The sequence below is a fragment of the Parasteatoda tepidariorum genome, chromosome 4 (assembly GCF_982258835.1).
Source record: "Parasteatoda tepidariorum strain Cologne lab strain chromosome 4, Ptep-v5.0, whole genome shotgun sequence".
Lineage (NCBI taxonomy): Eukaryota > Metazoa > Arthropoda > Arachnida > Araneae > Theridiidae > Parasteatoda > Parasteatoda tepidariorum.
Window position 1 is genome coordinate 70,044,703 of NC_141758.1, and position 14,606 is coordinate 70,059,308.

Consider the following 14,606-nt stretch of genomic DNA (forward strand, 5'->3'; position numbering starts at 1 on the left):
GACTTACTAAATAAAGACATGATTTTGGGAGGGCAGAACTAGTTTTTAAAGCCAGAGCAAAATAGAATTATTATTATACTGGACTCACCTGACTACCAATATGCAGGTGGATAAAAGTTAAGTTAGTGTAAGGATGGATAAGCAGTCAGGATTTTCATTGGTTGTCCTGTAAATTCGTGCATAACTTCAGTGTGTGAAATTATGCCTGCATATTTAAAATTATCACACTAACACAACATGGAATGGAAGTTAAAGAAAAATGCCTAGTGATTCGCCTCACTGATGATGTTAGTGACGGAATTCACTACCCCTCGGTCTATAGTTAAGAGTATGTTGAGAATATTTACTTTCAGGGAAAACTTATTAACATGCTTAATGATGACCATCCATTTAAATTGACCGATGGCGGAGTCTTTAGCGTTTAGTTGTATGATACTTCTCAACTTGTGAGACGTGTGGCAAAATTTTTTTGGGCCCTCTGCGGCGAACCTCTGGCACTAATATCTTTCCGCAAACTACTTTTAATAATAACAAATATAAATGTTACTAATTTAAGTAAGCAGACACGTTGTGTTTATAAAAAAACCCTAATTAGATGAAATTGTATATATACAGTGGTGGCCAAAAGTGTGGACACTTTTTGAAAGTTTCATGTTTTTCAACTTTGTGTGCTTGTAGAATATATTAATTTTCACTTAAATACAAACGTTTATACATCAAATTGAAGGTAATTTAATGTAGAATTTAATAATAAGTACAGTATTACAATATCTGTATTACAAAAAAAGTTATGCAGTTAATAGTAAGATCTATCTTAGATTTGCATTTTTTTAAAGTGATACTTACACAATCAATACTTAGTAGGATAACCCTTAATTTTTAAGACAGCTTCACAGCGTCTTTTCATCGAGTGAACGAGTGTTTGGAGTTCATCTTTCGTAATCACATGGTGCCAAGAATCAATTATAGCTTCACTTAGTTGTCTTTTATTAGATTGACGTTTTTTTCGTACAAGAATTTTCAAACGTCGCCACAAATTTTCAATTGGATTGAGATCAGGGCTGTTTCCTTGCCATGGTAATATATCTATGCCTTTATTTTGAAAGCATGCTTTGCATACTTTTGCTGTGTGGCATGGAGCTGAATCCTGCTGAAAAATAAATGGTTCGTTGTTGGGGAAGAGATCCCTGATGGAAGGTATCAATTTTGGTTTCAGGACAGTTTCGATGTATTTTTGGCATTCAGGATGCAAAATCAGGTCGAAAAAAATGCACAAGTGCTACTACCGATAGAAAAATTAAATGGCTATGCCTTCAAGATAGAAAAATGTCATCAGATGCCATTAGATGTGAAATGAATGCAGCTGGTATTGCAGTAAGTTCAAGAACAATAAGAAGAAGCTTATCAGGATTTGGACTACAAGCTAGAATTCCAAGGAAAAAACTATATTTAAATCAAAAGCAACGCGAAAAACGAGTTAAGTCGGCAAAAGAACACATTTAATGGTCAGAAAATCAATGGAAGCAAGTAATCTGGAGTGATGAGAGTAAAATATCGCTCTTTGGAAGTGATGGTAGAAAATGCGTGAGAAGTAGAGTAGGTGAAGCGCTTCATCCTGATTGCATTGAAGCAACTACTAAAAATCCAACAAATGTCATGATTTGGGCATGAATATCTGCAGATGGTGCGGGCCGAATTCAAGTGATTGATGGCATCCTGAATGCCAAAAAATACATCGAAACTGCCCTGAAACCAAAATTGATACCTTCCATCAGGGATCTCTTCTCCAACAACGCACCATTTATTTTTCAGCAGGATTAAGCTCCATGCCACACAGCAAAAGTATGCAAAGCATGGTTTCAAGATAAAGGCATAGATATATTACCATGGCGAGGAAACAGACCTGATCTCAATCCAATTGAAAATTTGTGGCGACGTTTGAAAATTCTTGTAAGAAAAAAACGTCCATCCAATAAAAGACAACTTATTGAAGCTATAATTGATTCTTGGCACCATGTGATTGCGAAAGATGAATTCCAAACACTCGTTCACTCGATGAAAAGACGCTGTGAAGCTGTCTTAAAAATTAAGGGTTATCCTACTAAGTATTGATTGTGTTAGTATCACTTTAAAAAAATGCAAATCTAAGATAGATCTTACTATTAATTGCATAACTTTTTTTTAAATACAGATATTGTAATACTGTATTCATTATTAAATTTTACATTAAATTACCTTCAATTTGATATATAAACGTTTGTATTTAAGTGAAAATTAATATATTCTACAAGCACACAAAGTTGAAAAACATGAAACTTTCAAAAAGTGTCCACACTTTTGGCCACCACTGTATATAATTTAAATGAATATTTTTTTATTCTAATATCGTGGGCGATATTCTTACATTTTGTCGGAGGAAAACACACTAATTGTATCCTTTTTCACATTTCGTAAATCATATTAAGAAAAAAAATTAAAAATCATGAAATCCGTAACAGGAACTTCAGAAAAAAAGATCGGCATCGAAACCACGCGAATAGGACTCTTCAAAAAGGGGTACTAAAAGCGTGTTTCATTTCGAGATTCGTTTATTGTAATAAATAATGTTTTTAAAATAAAGGTTTTAAAAATTTTGTCAAAATAAGTGCCCCCCCCCCCCAAAAAAAAACGATAGAATCATTACTTTAAATATTTATATGCGTTATTCGAATTTCCCATATTGTCAGAAATATATCGGGATATTTAAAACCCACGTGAAAATCAATAACTACCGAAAATACAATCGTAACATGATTTAAACCAAATAAAAAAAAAAAAAAGCAGAACATTATTTTGCCACAAATCTGAATTTGTAACAAAACCACTTCTCACAGTCAAATTTTATTAAAATGTAAAATATGGTGTACTCGAATACACACACACATATATGTATGAATCAAAGAACATGATTTCTAGAACTGAACTATCTTTTCAACTTTCGCGATTTTTTCCCCCTTGTATTTTCTAATGGAAATTCTAACTGAAACTAGTCATTATCTAATTTTGTTATTCTTAAATAAGAATCGGAAAAATAACGAGCATTACTTTTCCCTTCGATGCGCGTGAAAGGAATCTTCAAAAAGGAAGTAAAAGTTTTGTTACAAAATATACGTTATATAATAATTCTGGTTCTCCGGGATGTTTCCCAGACCGTCGCCAATAGCCCATTGTGCAGCTCTAGTGCGACGTAAATAAACAACAACAACAACAATAATAATTCTGGAAGAAAAAAAATCTTGAAAATCTCGGTAGAAAAGAAAACTAATTTTTTTTTAACCTCATTATTCTTTATTTTTCACAAACATTTCTTTCCCCTCTGATGCTCGAAAAATAATCATATTTTGAATTTAATAACGGAAAAAAATAGTCTTATCGAACATTTCTGCAGAAAGGAAATTTTTTACTTCATTATTCTTTTTTCTTCTTTCTTCTCAAATAAGAATAGAAAAATCACGAACATTTCTTTCTCCTTCAATGATTTAAAGACCAGTTTGCATGTTTTTTAACTCATTGCATTCGTTTAACTATGTTTTGTTTTTTCAAAAGAGGTTTTTTACTAGCTACACAATCTTTTAAACCATAATAAAAGTCGACGTTGTACAGTAGTTACTGACACAGTTTTTTGCCTCGTAACATTCAATTTCTCACGGATTTCTGGTGTTGTTCCGAGACCGCTGCTGCTTACTTTGAATGCAGATAAACTTATCCTCACGTTTGGACATAATTCTAGGTCTCCCTGACCGTTGGTGGCTCTTAATTTGGTCAGTTTCTTTCTTCCTCTGCAAAGTTCTGACAACAATAGTCTGGGAAACATTAGTTTTTAAGGGTAATTTGTCTACTTTAATAGCCTTCTTAATGAAGTGCAATAATAACTGCACGTGTTTCGACACTTATTTCTGGTATTTAACCCATATTTCTGTAATAAATTATACAGGGTGTTTATAAAGTCCCAGACCCATTTTGATGTTTAATAACTCATAAAATAATAAAGATAGATTAAAATTAATAACATAAATGGTTAGATAGACTCAAAAAGTTTCCTGACCCTTGTCAATGGACTTCCACGTGTGCCCCTTCTTTTTTAGAGGTTTACAACAGATATGGTAGGAAGGATAGAAGATGATGCTGACTTTCGGAAGCGCATAATGTTCTCCGACGAAGCATCCTTTCATGTTTCTGGCATTGTTAATCGCCACAATGTGCGCACATGGGGACTGAAGACACCCATGAATACCGTGAGACACAAAGTGATTCTCCAAAGGTTAATGTGTGGTGTGGACTAATGCACGACCGAGTCATTGGGCCTTTCTTTTTTACAGAAAAGACGGTCTCATCAGTCGTATACTTAGACATGTTTGAAAACTTCGTATTTCCACAACTAGAAGAGCTTCAGCCACATGTCTTTTTGCAACAAGATGGTGCACCACCTCATTGGGGTATCATCGTTCGTAGTTCTTTGAATGACCATTTTATAGGAAGACGGATTGGGCGAGGAGGTCCAATTCCTTGGCCACCCAGATCACCTGATATAACGCCGCTGGACTTTTTTCTTTGGGGATTTTTAAAGGACAATGTTTACAGGAGGGTCGTGCCGAACATTGATGATCTAAAAGCCAGAATTACAACCGCAATAGCCTCTGTGGATGCCGACATGCTTGCCGCTACCTGGCGTGAAATTGACTATCGACTTGATATTCTCCGTGCGACAAAGGGGGCACACGTGGAAGTTCATTGACAAGGGTTATGAAGTTTTTGAGTCTGTCTAACCCTTTATGTTATTAATTTTAATCTATCTTTATAATTTTATGAGTTATTAAACATCAAAATGGGTCCGGGACTTTATAAACACCCTGTATAAAAAAATTTTAACTTTTGTTTTTAATGTGTCCACGTTATTCTAGCAAATTAAGGTTGTTATAACAATATTTTAAATGTGATATGTACATGAAATTAAATTATAATGAACCTTACAAAGGAAGATGAAAGGTAAATTGTGTATAAACTAAAAATGAATGAAATTTTTAAAATAATTATTTTTTTTAGAATAAGTATTTACATGCACTTTCATTCATTTCGTAATCAACTACAGAATACCTACAAAATGAAAAAAATAATGAACAGTTTTAAATGAAAATAGCATTTTGTGAAGTTTGTTGACGTTCATATTTATAAATTGCATATTTAGGCCAGAAATATATAATTATTTTTGGAAGTTTTGAAAAATATACAAGTTAGTCTTAACTTTTGACCGGTGCTGTATTAATTGATATGGATTATATTTTCGTTTCCAGTACTTAGCTCATAAATACTTTTTTCTAGTTTTTAATTTTAAGAAAATATTTCCAAATAAATTTTCTAGCAAATGAGTGCAAAGAATGTAGTATAACGATATAATGCTTCCTAAGGCAGCAGATTCCCTATAAACAGATACAGGAGAATCGATCATCGATGATGGCTAGCTAATAATAGAATAATGTAATAATGTTATTAAATAAAGAATCAATAAGGATTAAATAACTATACGATAAAAGTTCTGGAATTCTTAAGAGTTGTTTAGATGAATAAACATTATGGATCAGTTTTACACTACATGATCTTTAACTTCCCTTACACCTTCAGTTATCGCCGGATTAAAATATTTTTAAATTGATTTATTGTAAATTTCCGCGGAATATTTTGTTTAAATGCTTACATAAAGATTCTTAATGAGGACTCTTAAATAAAGACTTTATTATCATAATTATTAAGTATAATAAACTGTTTACTCGAAAAATACATAAAAATTTAAACTAATTGTTTTGCATAGACAAAATGCAATTTTACATTCCTATGGAAAGAGAAAAGGTAATGAAAGCAAATTTCGATTTATAATTTGCAATGTTACACACCTGTTTTTCCAGAATTTTAATACTACTCATATTATACCAAGTATTATTATTTTTATTTCCTAAATTCTCTCTTTGAAAATCAAGTTCTTCTGCTCACAGTAGGATTTGAAACTTCTGCTGCAAATATTTAATTTGGTGCACTGCTCGTAAAAAATTAAATGAATAAATTGGATTTAATGATTGGATTTTTCTGTACTAGGATTCATTCTTAAGGGCACGAGAGCCTAACCTTAATTATACTTATTAATTTGTGCAGATGATTTGTCGTTACTTACTCATAAATATAGGGATTGTCCCTTGATCAGAAGTTTTAGTGTCTAGGGTTTTTTGGTTTATTTGAAATTTTAAGGTTAATATGTTTACATTTTCATAATTATGCAGTAGTAACTATATAGAATTTCTATTGTTGCACATATTCAGTAGAATTTCAAAACCATTGAAGCAGTGAGGCAATTAATATTCATTTATTTTTATTTCTTTATTTCAGTACACCAATTGTAAGTCATTCTATGACGATTTAACCAGAATTCGATAATAATAATAAAATTGCAGATAAAAAGTCAAAGGTTAAAAAGGAAAGAAATTTAATTTATGAAATTAATACATCTTATGAGTTTTTCCCCCTCTTAGCGACTCCATCCTTCGAAAATCATTCTCAAATTGCGAATGAACTTTTGGGTTAAATATTTTTTGATTACGCTTTTTGGATTGCTTTTTCTTTTTAGAATGTTTTCGCCAAAAAGTATAAACTCCTGTCATCACTATTTCAGCAAAATCATAAACAGCCACAATCGAAACTCCAAGGTACATTCCCATGTAACCGCCGATGACACTGAACAGTTCCATGCTCTACAATAAAGGAGAATAATTATAGAATAATAAAAAAATATATGCAAAAATGAGTGTTGCAGTGGTTAAAATAATTATAGAATAATAAAAAATTAGAATAATTATAGAATAGAAGGAATAATTATAGAATAATAAAAAAATATATGCAAAAATGAGTGTTGCAGTGATTAAAATAATTATAGAATAATAAAAAATTAGAATAATTATAGAATAATTATAGAATAGAAAGAATAATTATTGAATAATAAAAAAATATATGCATAAATGAGTGTTGAAGTGGTTAAAATTGTAACAACATCTCGAGATGGCTGATGAAATAATTTTCTGAGCTAAATAGCTAATAAGCTCAGAAAAAATTTAATTTAGCTGAATATCATTTAGATTAATGATATTTAGGGTTTGCAATTGCACTCATAACTAGTGATAGAGCTTCTGAATTCTGACTCTTAGAAAACGGAATATTAACTCAATTATGTAATTGATGATGTGATTGTGAAAAATTACATGTCATGTCACTGGAACAACTGATTTAAGGTGCATTATACTAAAAAAGTGATAGTTTCTTTCCTGATAATTATACTGAAATTTTCTTTAAATTTCAGTGAGAACAAAGGGATATTTTTCTATAAATTGAGTCAGGAAGGACAAAAAGAAAGAAAGGAAAAAGGGAATGAAATAATATAAAAAACATAGGAAAGTAACAACTTGAAACGATGTTTGCATTTGTTATTAAGAGATTGTGGTGCTAAAATTAGATTAAACTTTATCTATAAGGCTGTTTAAAGCAGAATACTATCTAAAACAGAAAGATAAAAGGAATTCCATCTAAGCGTAAGAAGTTTTAAACTCATTTTCAATAACCGAATGTGATGTGTTATCGGTTTGGTGATGCCCTTAAAATATTTTTCTTGCAATTTTATTTTAAGCTAGCAAAACCTTGCACTGCAATCACATTTTTAGTCAACTCATTTGTATGGATTATTAACTTGGTAGCTCATGGCTAATAAGTAATTAAGTTTATAATAGCTTATTTTAAAGAAATATATAAATAATATATACTTACTTCAAATTTTGCATTGTATGTCATATTTGTCACATCGAAACCGTCAAATACAATTTCAATCCACATTGTTTGACATCTGAAATCCGAAAAGATTAATAAGTTTTTAAAAATGGTTGTGAAAAATGTTGGGCTAAACTTTTTAATAATGGGAAAGTCATAGATGAAGTATTAAATTTTCGAACACTCATTGCAATAGAAAGTGCCTAATGTTCTTTAAATATTTTCATAAATATAAATAATATTACTAAAGTTAGAAAATTCATCTATAACAAAACGTGTCTAGTTAATATTTGTACAAGTACAAGGCTTACTAAAATGACAGTCAATAATATATAGTTTCAGAATCTTGTCAATGACGCAAAAAAGGAACATGTCAGGCGTCGCAACTAATAGAAACGTGAAAGCCAGCGAAATCTGTCATAACATCAAAATCAACTCAAAATGTCTGTTTTAAACATGATTACTGATACTATTTCAAATAATTGCATTGTTCTATTCAGAAGTATCGGGATCAAAGGTAGGGAACTTATAATTTGGAGTGCCATTTATTGGAGTTTGTTTTGAAATGTGAATAACACTGGGGAGCAATTTTTTGTTTTATCTCTTGTTTTCCGTTGCATGAGATTTTTTTAAAACACATCTTATATGGGCAGATCTCTAAAACCTTTAACTTTTGATAATAAAAAAAGTAATAAAAAATAATAAGCACACTATTTTTACACCTCCAGAATTGTTTGAAAATGTATAAAATATCAGAAAATAATCGTGAGCATCGAAAATTTCGATGCCCTTATAAGTATAAACAAAAAATTAAAATTTTTAAACTAGTTTCTCTAGGTTTATAATCACAAACTGTCATTCGGTGAGGTTACAGTTGCGATGTCAAGACAGTAGTCAGACGCAGATCTAAAAAGTAAATGTTGAAATCAATCAAAATTTTGATCACACGTTTGTCATCGCATTGCGTTGCATCTGAGTAAAGTTTTCGATCTATTCTCTAGGTTGTCCAGACTAAACCTGTCAAACCGTAACCTCAGGATTAATTAATTGAATTTAACATATCAGAACTTAGTTTTTTTCTTATGTTTTACTAATTGAAGATATTTTTTGACTGAAAATAATTCAAGTAAGTCTTTTTATACATTTTATAAAAATTTATTTTAATATTAAAATTTTTCAATTCATTTATGATACTAATAATTTTTGATGAAAAATAAAGGGTAAATATGGATGAAATTATTAAAAAGAAAAAATTGCTCAATAAAAGAAAAATAGGCTCAATAAGTTTACATGTTTATTAAATAAATGATACTTTTGTCGTTTTTAGGATTTTTAATGAAATGTATATAAACCTAGAAAAACTAGTTCAAAAATTTTAATTTTTTGTTTATACTTATAAGGGCATCGAAATTTTCGATGCTCACGATTATTTTTTGATATTTTATACATTTTCAAACAATTCTGGAGGTGTAAAAATAGTGTGCCTATTATTTATAATTATTTTTTTTATTATCAAAAGTTTAACGTTTTAGAGATCTGCCCATATACGTTCGTATCGTTGTCTTCAAATCTGCAATCGTTTTCTCTCTCCTGGCTACATTTTTGAAATGACATTTTTAATCTATTTTTTGTCGAAATTCGCAAGTTTAAAAATGTTAAATATAAAAGAGGGTCGTATAAGTGTTGCGACAAACTTCTAGGGAAGTTAGGGCACATCAGCAAATTAAAAATTGCATGGAATTTTTACCCATGCTCGGAAATGCCGTCATTCACCGTCCGATGCGCTTCCCTATTACGAACTGTTACTTCTTGTGCTTCTCAACAGGTCATTACAGGTAAGACCATATTTTCGGGGATGGGTTCCTATATAGTTTTAATCTTGATGATGTGCTCTAACTTCTCTAGAAGTTTGTTGCAATATTTACATTATCCCTTGTTATATATATAGCTTTTCAAAACTTGTACTTTTTGGCAACAAAATTGTTTAAAAATCTCCTTAAAAAAACTCTGTAACTTTAGGAGCGAAACTAATTTCAGATTTGAAATCTCCAGACCCGAATCAGGCAAGATCAAGTGCTTACGCAAATGCAACAGAAAATTTGTCCTCCATCATAATCATATATGGCAACGTTACTTTTAAAAAGTAACGAGTAAAAAGTGCAAGTAAAAGTACAAGTACTAAACAAAAAAAGTAACGATTTAAAAGTACTTTTCTATGAAATCGAAAATTCAAAGTAACCTAAAATTTTATTGAATAATATTCTTATTTTCCTTAATGTTTTTGCAAAATTGTTGTTACTTATTTAATTATTTTTAATTTTGAAAGTTATGGACATTAATTTATTTTCAAATTTGGAAGAATATTGGCGTTGTTTGACAAGGTCGGGCATAAACATAATTTTAGTAAAAAATGTACTAGGTAGAAATGTATTTAGTTAAAAATGTATTAAGACAAAAATGTATTATTAGTGAGTTCAAAATGAAAATTGAAGAACGTAATAACAAAATCCAACATTTTTTATTTAAAATGTATTAAATAAATGCATAAAACTCGAAAATGAATGAAAATAACTTGCTAATTAATATTTTTATTCATTTTGCGAAATAATTGCATTTCGAAAGTGGTGTCACTTATCCACGTGAAAGCTTAGCCACGCTGAATAAGTGCTCCACGGGAGCACTAGAAGGTACTGCAGTATTATATTTCACATATTTTTTTTACGATTGGATTTTTTTTAGAAAGCTTACCGAGTTTCAGAAAAAAGTAACGATTTCATTCGACATTTCCGTTACAAATACTTGTACTTTTTCCCTAAAAAGGTAACGAAAGTACAAGTAAAAGAACTAAATTTAAGAAGTAACGAAGTACAAGTAAAAGTACGTACTTTTTACTTGTACCGGCGGTACAAGTAACGAAAGTAACAGTACTGCCATATATGATCATAATTGCTACTATACTCTGTTGCAAAGTAAGAAAAACCCATTATCCCCATGGAGAGCGCCTGTTTGCATCTAAGTGCACGCTAAATGGATGACAGGCTCCAAGCGCCAACGAATATCACCATTACCAACTATTGAAACAGCGTAGTACGACCTTCTTTTTGCTTATAAAAAATATAGCACGAATTAAATTTATGTCCGGCGAATTTAACTTTTAAAAACTTTTTTATTGTTTAGAAAGCACAATTATATAATTTGATAGCTAAATAAAACGAAACTACATGCAGCCGTGGATGATTTCTTAAATCCTATACCGCAATGGTCTTTTCTGAGCTTGCAACGAGGTATAGTATGTTATGTCAGTTTTAGGGAAATAAGTCAATTTTAACTTACATGTTTATATTCCAAACTATATTTTCAGCAAAACGTTTTATTTATCTTTTGTATTTACTTCTCATAATCGTCAATATTTTTTTTATTACTCGAAACATTCAATATGATCTGAATATTGTTGAAAAAATAGTTTACAATGAAGTTGAATATTACAAACATCCTTTTTGACTTTTACTATTTACTTTCTCTCTTCTAAAAGTTATAAATGGTACAATGTTAAAAAGCTATAAGGTAGCAATTTGAACGGCCACGAATAAATAGTACTAGTGGGCTGCGCCCCCTGCTTGCTGACGCTCGCCAACCCCCGAAAATTGCTACAAAATCTTATATGGTTTGTTTTGCGAGCCAAGCTTGCTTCGCTCGCTACTAACTTAGGTACATTGCAAATGCACAAAATTCGAAGAATTCAATACAATCATTCAAATCCATATAAAACTTTTTTTAAAAAAAATTACATCTTTTTAGTAAATACTAAGTCATTAAGATAAATTTGAATTCAAATAAATGACATATAATTCGTTAAACCTATTAGAAATGTGCTATAGTATAATTCGTGATATAAATCAAAAATCGTCAAATAAATTCGTAATGTATAAATTCGTGAAAAAAGCGCTTTCGACAAAATACTAAAGTAGAGATCTATCGACAAAGACTACTCACTTCTGCCTAGCTTAATAGTCTGAGATTGCCGCAGCTGATGCTCTCTGGTTATTTCAGCTTCCGTTTTTGAAAGCGCTATATGTTGAGCCACCTCAGCTAGATTTGGCATGTGACATTTTTAGCGGCAATCATTGGTCGATTCGCCGTGTAAGAGAAATAGTAATGTAAACAAAACAAAGCAAACGTTGCCACCGGCCGAAAAGAAATACAGCCAAAATTTGGGAGCCACGTAAGAGAATTATATATATTACATTACGAAGCTTAATCATCATGTATCGGGCAATTTTCCAAAGTTTGGAAGTTTAAAGGAATAGAAATCTTTGTTTATTAGTCGTATAATCATAATTCCATTCTTACCTTTTTGAAAACATATTTTTGTGTGAGCAGTTGTACTGAAAAAAAAAAAGTAAACGAATGAATAAGTACGTTTAATTTAATATTATGAATGCAAGATACTAATTTATAAGTAACCAATGTAACTCAATTTTCTCTTAATATTTTAGAAACTTAAAAAAGTAGTTTTATTATAATTGAGTCGCTTTTATCTTGGTTCTTATGAGATATTCAAAAACGAAATAATTAATAAAAAAATAAATTAGTAATAAATAAAATGCAATGGAATAATAAAGCATTTAACGATTCAATTTAAGATTCTAGGTTTCTGACAAAAAACCTTTTGTAACTATAATAAAAAACCAAATTAACTGTCATAAATTCATACTCACCCCTTGCTCTTTCAATATTAGCTCCTAAAATAAAATATATGAAGAAAATTATGTTCTGATCTTATAAAATCCATATACAATAACTTTGAATATATTGGTGATGTACAGTGGGGGAAAAATGGAACACCCTGAATAACTTTTGATCTCATGATTGAATCTTCATGTACCAGGATTCAGTATTAATGGTTTATGGAGGACAATATTTTAAGTTACGAAATTACGCTCAGAATAATCAGGGAGATGACTTCAAATATGATTATTTTCATAAGTGCAGACGATATTTTAAGTTACGAAATCACGCGCTGAATACACATACCTGAATAAACATAACTTTTTTCAATTTCTGAGTCTCAAAATGCGGGATGTAGCCCCAATCTGGGAAATATGGCTTCAATAGTTTGGACGGAAGAGTGGCCGAAAGTCTGGACCTATTAATGTTAATTTTATTTTTTGCACATTTCGCCATATCTCGATAACTTTTTTTTTTTTTTTTTTTAGCGAAACGAGAAATTTTTGCAACGCAATTATAAAACTCGTGTTATCCAAAGTAAACCATGCCAAAAATGATTTTTTATAATTAATTTTTTATTATTTATTATTAAAAGTCGCAAAAAATTTAAATTGTCAAGGTATGCAAATTTTAACATCACTTTGAGGAAATTTAATTTCATATAGAAAGGCACAAAATTTAAATGAAGTCGGTTGAATAGATTCTGAGAAATCAAATTTTTGAAAAAGTGTATTTAAAATCCAACTTCTCATAAATTATTTGGCAGATTTTGCCCAAATTTTTGCATTTTGCTATATAATATTACATTTTTTAAAATGATTTAAGAATTTGCTTATCAAACTATTCAATATATTTTCGACTGTTAATAAATAAAAAAAAAATTCTGCATGGAATTATTCTTGGATAAACGAATATTATAATCATATGCTAAAATAAAGCAAGTTCTGGAGATATGGTGAAATATGAAAAAAAGTAAAATTAACTTCATGGAGTTATTTTAGATTGCTCTCTTGCCCAAAAGTATTGGGACCGCATTTCTCGGATTGTGGCTACTCTTCATATTTTGAGGGGTTAATGAATCCAAAGCCGTTTCTAAAAAAACTATGTTTAGTCAGAGAATGTACGCTTTTCTGCTTGATTTCGTCACTTAAAATATCGTCTGTAGTAACTAATTAGCATATTTGAAGTCACCCCTCATGAACCATTAAGATTGAATCCTGGTACATGAAAATCCGATAAAATCAAAAATTTTCCTAAGTGTTTCTTTCCTCTTTTTTTGCGCATTGTACAGATGATATAAGGCTCTTTTTTACTGAAACGTTATTCTAATAATAAAAAAATTAAAATTGAGTTAGAATGATGTTTTTAACACGAATATCAACCACTCAACATTTTTGTTGTCGTTGTGATAGTTGATTATTTTTGTCAGAGAGTAAGAAACAAATCGCTCTTGTCTTCTTCTTTCTTAGAGTACATTAAGTAGAGTTGAATGTGGACAAACAAAATACTAAATGCGAAAAGAACATAGAAAAAAAAAAACTTTTCGGGTACGAAATATCAATGCATATAATTCAAAACTAAGAAAGCATTTTAAATTTATTGGCAGTATTATATATTTCTTTTACACAGTTTTTATTGTGTACGTAAAGGTGGTTTTATTGCGTACGTAAAAGTTATCCATTGGTGTTCTGTTTTTAATGATAGTAAAAGTTGAAATAGCTTCCTGATCATTATCAACAGTGACCACATGACCATTTTATAGCTGTATCAAAATCCCCCCCCCCAACTTTTTGACTTATTAGTGTGCTAAAGTTTGACCCGAAGCTCCATGCTAGATCAAAGTATAAGTTTCGATTTCTTCCTGATTTCTTAAAGTAGCTATTTTATTGTGAATTGAATTTATCGTCTGACTAGTTTACATGCTGAAATTTCTAATAAATTTATTCTCTGGGTTTTAATACAATTGTGCAAGCAAAATTTTGAACATGAACTAGCTAGCTAACATAATAATAATAATAATATTGTAATAATAATAAAAA

At 30.3% G+C, this 14,606-nt stretch overlaps 1 protein-coding gene across 1 annotated transcript; it reads right to left on the reverse strand.

Annotated features, from left to right (window-relative positions):
* Positions 1–6,494: 6,494 nt before the first annotated feature.
* Positions 6,495–12,219, reverse strand: LOC107444149 (uncharacterized). Its single transcript, XM_016058231.3, has 3 exons — positions 12,190–12,219; positions 7,840–7,915; positions 6,495–6,776 (listed from the first exon to the last, which is right to left on the reverse strand). The coding sequence occupies exons 1-3, from the start codon at positions 12,201–12,203 to the stop codon at positions 6,525–6,527; spliced, it is 342 nt and encodes a 113-aa protein (XP_015913717.2). The 5' UTR covers positions 12,204–12,219; the 3' UTR covers positions 6,495–6,524.
* Positions 12,220–14,606: the final 2,387 nt, after the last annotated feature.

What these genes read in the sequence shown, in the direction of transcription:
- LOC107444149 (XM_016058231.3), bottom strand. An exon ending in CATACAATGCAAAATTTGAA is followed by an intron (nt 6,777 to 7,839) that starts GTAAGTATATAT and finishes CCTTTATTGTAG; the next exon opens with AGCATGGAACTGTTCAGTGT.